The sequence below is a fragment of the Camelus dromedarius genome, chromosome 11 (genome assembly GCF_036321535.1).
Source record: "Camelus dromedarius isolate mCamDro1 chromosome 11, mCamDro1.pat, whole genome shotgun sequence".
In the NCBI taxonomy this organism is placed as follows: domain Eukaryota; kingdom Metazoa; phylum Chordata; class Mammalia; order Artiodactyla; family Camelidae; genus Camelus; species Camelus dromedarius.
The window spans coordinates 12,317,043-12,323,042 of NC_087446.1; the positions used below are offsets into that span (position 1 = coordinate 12,317,043).

General features: G+C 50.0%; 1 protein-coding gene across 5 annotated transcripts in view; it reads left to right on the forward strand.

The window, feature by feature from the left end:
* Positions 1 to 4,971, forward strand: part of LARGE1 (LARGE xylosyl- and glucuronyltransferase 1) — a 488,258-nt gene extending 483,287 nt beyond the window's left edge. For all 5 annotated transcript variants that reach the window (XM_064491518.1, XM_031463153.2, XM_064491519.1 and 2 more), the window contains exons 14-15: positions 765 to 960; positions 3,366 to 4,971. In XM_064491518.1, coding sequence (XP_064347588.1) covers positions 765 to 960; positions 3,366 to 3,563 — 394 coding nt within the window. In that variant the 3' untranslated portion in view covers positions 3,564 to 4,971. The remainder of the gene's footprint in view (positions 1 to 764; positions 961 to 3,365) is intronic.
* The last annotated feature ends 1,029 nt before the right edge of the window (positions 4,972 to 6,000 follow it).

Below are 6,000 nucleotides of genomic sequence, written 5' to 3' on the forward strand. Positions count from 1 at the left end.
GGGAGCCGGCATTTGTGGAATACCCTGCCCCCCCGCCTCCCAGCACCGGGCCAATCTCTTTCCGCTTTCTCATTTAAGCCCCTCAGCAGTTCGCTGGTGGACACAGGAGGAAACTAAAGCCTGGTTTAGATGCTCTGCAGTCGGAGGTCCTCAGCGCCTAAGAGGAGGAGGTGATGTTTGAACCCTGGTCCAGTGGCTCCACTGTGCTGCGCTCTAAACCTAATGCGTATCCACAGCTGTCCTTGTGCCAGGCCAGTTCAGTGAAAGGTGTCAGGTGGCCAGACTGCCTGTTCACAAATGGAAAATCACCTCCTTCCCGGCCCGATTTTTGAACCACTCCCAACAACTCACAATGTCCTTCCTTTTCACCCTTCGTGAATGTGGCATTACTCAGCCTTGTGTTGTCCTTCCACTGAAGTGACCTTGGTTGTGGTAGGAGCTGCTGAATTGGTGGAGTGGCAGGTTCCAGTGCCTGCATCCTCCCAGTCTGGTCACCTCCCCCAATAACACAACTTACTGGAAGCCCACCTGCGGGCCAGGGACCAGCCAGCCACGCTGGATGGTTCTCTGCGGGTCCAGAGGACATCCAGCCTCAGTGTGAAGCAGCAAAATAAGGAAGCAGCTGCATCTCTGCCCAAAGTGGGGACTCAACCCAAACCCCAGCAAGGCTGTATCAGCACACACCTCTTTGTCCTCCAAACCAGCAGCATTCGGAGCTCAGCTCCCGTCCCTCCACCCAACGGCTTTTTCTCTGTATGTCCCAGGTACCACGTCTGGACAAAAGGCCACGCACCCACAAACTTCGCCAAGTGGCGGACCGCCACCACGCCTTACCGGGTTGAGTGGGAGGCCGATTTCGAGCCGTATGTTGTCGTGAGACGGGACTGTCCTGAGTACGACCGGAGGTTTGTGGGCTTTGGCTGGAACAAGGTGGCTCACATCATGGAACTGGATGCGCAGGTGAGAAGAGTGGAATGTTGGACCTCGTGCTCGGGGGGTGGGGGGGGGAAGGAGAGGCCTGGATCTTAGCGCTGAAAGGGCCTTGGAGATGAGAAGGCAGGTACTGAGAGGGAACAAGATGTGTTCAGGGACCTAGAGGGGGAACGTGGCAGTACTAACCCTCAGCGCTGCAGATCCCCAAACTCTTTCTTCTACCTTGGGTGAGAGTTGGTTCCCAGCCAGGACTCAGGCAAATGTGAGTGTCCTGGGACAAACCATTTCACCGCCCCCCCTCCTTCTTCATGCAACCCAGGGATGAAGACGAGCAAATGAGGACCATTCATCACTGGGTCTGTGAGTCACATAATTGACACAGAGCATTCTGGGAGTTTCATATCAGTGACACAAAGCATGCAGCTAAGGCGAAGCTACTGATTCTACCCTGTAACTGAGAGACGGATGAGTTTCAGGCTGCATTTAATCATGAAACCTTTCATTCAGCTCATACTTGCTGAGCACCTACTTCAAAAGAAACCTCCTGCAGGGTTCTAGTAGGTTAAACCAGGGGTCTGCAGTGCCTTTTTCTAAAGGTCCAGATAGTAAGTTGGGAGGGCTTTGTGGGGCCTTCAGGCATCCTTTTCAACCACTCAGCTCTGCCGTTGTAGTTCAGTTACAGCTGGTTTCTCAACAACCACTGTAACTATGTTCCAATAAAACTTTACTTACAAAAGCATGTGGCTGGCCAGACACACTGCGGCCTGGCAACCCCTGTGTCAAACAAACAGGAGCAAAGCTGCCCTGGTTCAGCCAAGAGAAGGATGCCTGAGCCCCTCAACCCCAGCCTTTGGTCTCTTGGAACGCTGTTCTCCAAGGCACCTCCTCTCAGAGCACAGTGCAAGTATTCCTCAACAGGACCATCCCAAAGTCAGGAGAAGCAATGGATGCTCAGTGCTGGCGGCCCTGAGAGTCACCTGGAGAACTTTCCAACAGTTCCATTGTGTTTGAGAGCAGCCCCAGGTGACCTGAATAAATATCTAGGGTTGCAAACCAGTGATGGAGATAGAAGGTTGTGGAAGAGTGTTCCCGTTAAACAACAGAGAGCATGACCTTTCGTATCCATGTTTCCAATAATCCTTGGGGGTGGTCCCGTGATGCTCACAGACAGAAACGCTGAGTCTGCCTTACTTTCTGCTGGAAAGAAATGTCGTAATCTTCATGAGTCCGGCAGTATGGTGAGGCGAACTGGTTCCACCAGGTTAATTCTTCCAGCACTGAGACCTGGGCTTTTATTTGTTTTCAACAGTTTTGACAGAACACTTGAAAATGTGTTGCCTCTTTTCCTTGCTTTGCCAGTAGCACATGCTAAACATAATTTTACCCCTTCCAGTGAGTTAGGGACGTACACCCCTGAGAGGTAATCCAGCCACACCTACAGGGGCTAGTGGGATCGGAAAGGCTCTCTGTTCCCACGTGAAGTGTCCCAGACAGCCAAGCTCCGGGAGTGCTTGCATTTTCATTTCATGGCTTTTCTCACTCTTTCCTCACCATCAGCTGTCATTTCTTGCTACTGTCAGCATTCCTCCATCTGTAACAGCTGCCTTTCCCCATCCTGATTTTTCCCTTGCTGAGTTGATTCTGATCTGCTCTGGGCTGCAAAACTAGATAACCAAGGTTTACCAGACATGCTGTCCGAAATTAGAGTACGTGGATTCTGAGTACAAGTGTGCTGGTTCTCCTTTGAGTGACACATCCTAAATTTACACCCCCTATTTTGGCTCCTCAGAGGCCATTCATTTTTGATCTGAGTTTCTATATTCTGCAAAGTGGAGAACACCATTTGATGGTGGGACTTGTAATAAGGCTGTGTGGGTGGGAATTTGGGTTTTCAGTTTGTTGTTTGTTGGGGCTTTTTGTTTGCTTTGTCTGTTTTGTCCTTGATAAGCTTCAGTCCAGTGGAGTTTTTGTTTTTTCCCCCTTTCTTTTAGTGCCCCCTCTTTTGTACTAATCTGTCAAATCTCATCAAACTCTGTGAGAAATCACATAAACAGACATCATTTAATTGCACAAGAGACTCTCGCATGGCTCGTGTCATTCTAGAGCAAACACGTGGGTGTGTACTCTCATTTATCAAGAACCTGTTATGGGCCCTAAGCTCTGCCCAGCATGAGCCATACATTATTGGTCATCTCGCAAGGTAGGTATTATTCCCTTTACTTTATAGAGGAGAAAACCCAGGCTCAGGGAAGCCAGGTAATGTGTCCAAGGTCATGGAGACAGCCCTGAGCTGTCCCCCTGCATGTGGTTGCGCTCTCCATGGTGCTGCCCTGTTTCTTGGTGTCACTCACATCATTCCTTCACTTAGTCAAGCGGTCTTCCGCCTGCGCATCCCTCATACAGGCGCTCACGCTACTCTCGTCTTCTCCCAGGAGTATGAATTCATCGTGCTGCCCAACGCATACATGATCCACATGCCTCACGCCCCCAGCTTCGACATCACCAAGTTCCGGTCCAACAAGCAATACCGCATCTGTCTCAAAACCCTGAAGGAAGAGTTTCAGCAGGACATGTCCCGCCGCTACGGCTTTGCCGCCCTCAAATATCTCACGGCCGAGAACAACAGCTAGCACCAAGAGGCCTGGCACCAGGGAGACATTCTGCAGTGGGAGAGCCCCGTGCTGCATGGGGCCCAGTCTTGAAACTCAAATGGAGCATTGCTTTTTTGGTTCATTTTTGTTTGTCTCTTTGGCCCAACAGAGCTGCCCTCTCTACAGAGATCTGGGACAAGGATCCGGCCAATCCCTCTCCGGCCCACAACCTGTCATTCCCAGAGTGTGGGAAAAACAGCCCATCCACATGGTCTCTCCGAGAGATGGGGCACAGAGGGGTGAGACGGAGCAAAAGGGTTATCCTTCCACAAAGCCAGATGACCAAGCAGGTCTTTAGGATGTCCTCATTGCTTTTAAAAAAGGGGAAGGTGGGGTGGGGGTGGGGGTGGGCAGCCATCCCGGGAAATAAAAGCAAAAATGTCTCTTCTTCAGAGAAAACTTTCTTCTTTGCCCTGAAATTTAGTTGAGTATCCCAGGGGAGGGCACACCAATGATCGGAACCAACTATTTGGCAAAACCCAGTGGGGACACTGTACCTGGCAGGACCTGGAGGTCGGATTGGTTGGTTCTTCATCCTCAAGGTCACCCTTGTTTTGTTTTGGGGAATTTTATTTCTTTGTTTGGTTTGGGTCTGGGAATCCCAAATAGAAAACCTGATCTTTTAAGGCTCTGAAGGAGAGTCAGCTGCCTCGGTGAACATCCCTCTGTCAGCAGTGGCCCAGCAAGGAGGCCAGGAGTCCTCGGCCACTATTTAAACATGGGTAGCCTTCTTCGGGATGATCACCGGGTGCCCCGGGACCTTGAATTCCCTACTCTGCAGGATCCAGGGGCTGTGATTGGGACTGTGGATATACAAAGACCAGCTGTTTCACAACCGGTCACGTTTTCTATTGGCTATGACTGACTCACGGGGAAAGGGCTTTAAAGGGACAGTTTCCACGCACGCAAAAGGTACGAACCTCGCAGGCCTTTAGAAGAACTTTCATCGTTCATGCGAGCCCAGTCCCGAAGAGTCACAAGTCCACTTGGAGACCTTCGGGAAGAATGTATTGGGCTCCTGTGGTATTGGCATCGGCTTCGCTGAAGCTGGGACGAGGTCACGACCTCAGGTTCCCTCTGCGACCTGGCCCAGGGTAGGCAGGCACCTTCGCCGTGACACAGATTGAGGGGACACTGGACTTTTTACCCATTTTCTTGAATCTTCGATATTAATGTCATGTTTACATTGATGAGAACAAGAGGCAGTGCCCTCCTCTCCGCCGGGCTGTGTGTGTCGAGTTGCAGGGTGACCAGCAAACGCTGCAGTCAATAAACGGAAGTCCCAACTGTTTCTTCCCCCGTCCCCACCCGCTCTTGTCAGGAGCTCCCGGACACACTGCGGTGTGGAGAGCAAAGTCGATAAACGGCAACCTTACACTTTCTCTTCTCCCACTGTGTTTTCTCCTCATTGGAACTTGAACCTCTTATGCTCCTTGCCTGAGGTTAGATCTCACTTCATGCTCCAACCTGCAAAGTGTTTTCACGTTTTCCATTTAGCTTCTGTCTCAAGACCAAAGCCAGATGTTTCCAATACTTGATGTGGGCTAGCACGGTAAATCGTAGTGATGGTCCTGATAAATCAGGAAATGCCGGGGCAGCCTGATTATAAGAGGCCCTCAGGGCACTCAAGTGCATTCACTCAAATTTACTGAAAATTTTAGGAAAACCGTTAGGACAAATCCTCACACCGATCTACATAAATTTACATACGTGTGTGTGTATGAATCTATCATAGGCATACATTACATATATACAGCATTTGTTATTACAAAAGGTATGCATGAATACTGTAAAAGTGAGGCATCACTAAAGGCTTCAAAGTCCATGTGAAAGTCCCCCTTGTCCACTGGTGGGCGGAGCCAGCACAGACCAGTTCACAAGGACTTTGGGTGCACGTCTCATTGCTACTCCTGGGTTCAGTGACGTCACCCACGTAGCATGAAATCATCCATGATCGGAGTGTTTTCACCATGGAAACCAGAAAACACCACAAGTCAGGGCACCACCAGCCTAAGAGCCAGTTGTCACACATCTACCAGCGCACCACAGCCCCTTCCTCCTCCCTGTGCACACGCACATGCACACACACAGGCACTCAGACTTCCTTCTCTAGAGAAGACCACTGCTAAGAGATGCACTGATACAGTTTTTAAATTAATCACTACCAGCTAACTGAGCCAAGTGAAAATAGGCCAGTAGCCCTAGTTTCTCGGTGTGGAAAATCAATTTTAAATTCCCTAAAGCCTTTTATTTTTTTTAATTTTTCATGGCCAGCCACCTGGGTTTCCCTTGAGTTTCTCTAGTTATAGCTGCGATCATATAATGCATCATCCAAATGGGCCACTTCCGCAAATGAAAGAAGGTGCTATTTACTCTGAGACAATAGGTATAAATTGGAAGATGATGTAGCTTCATG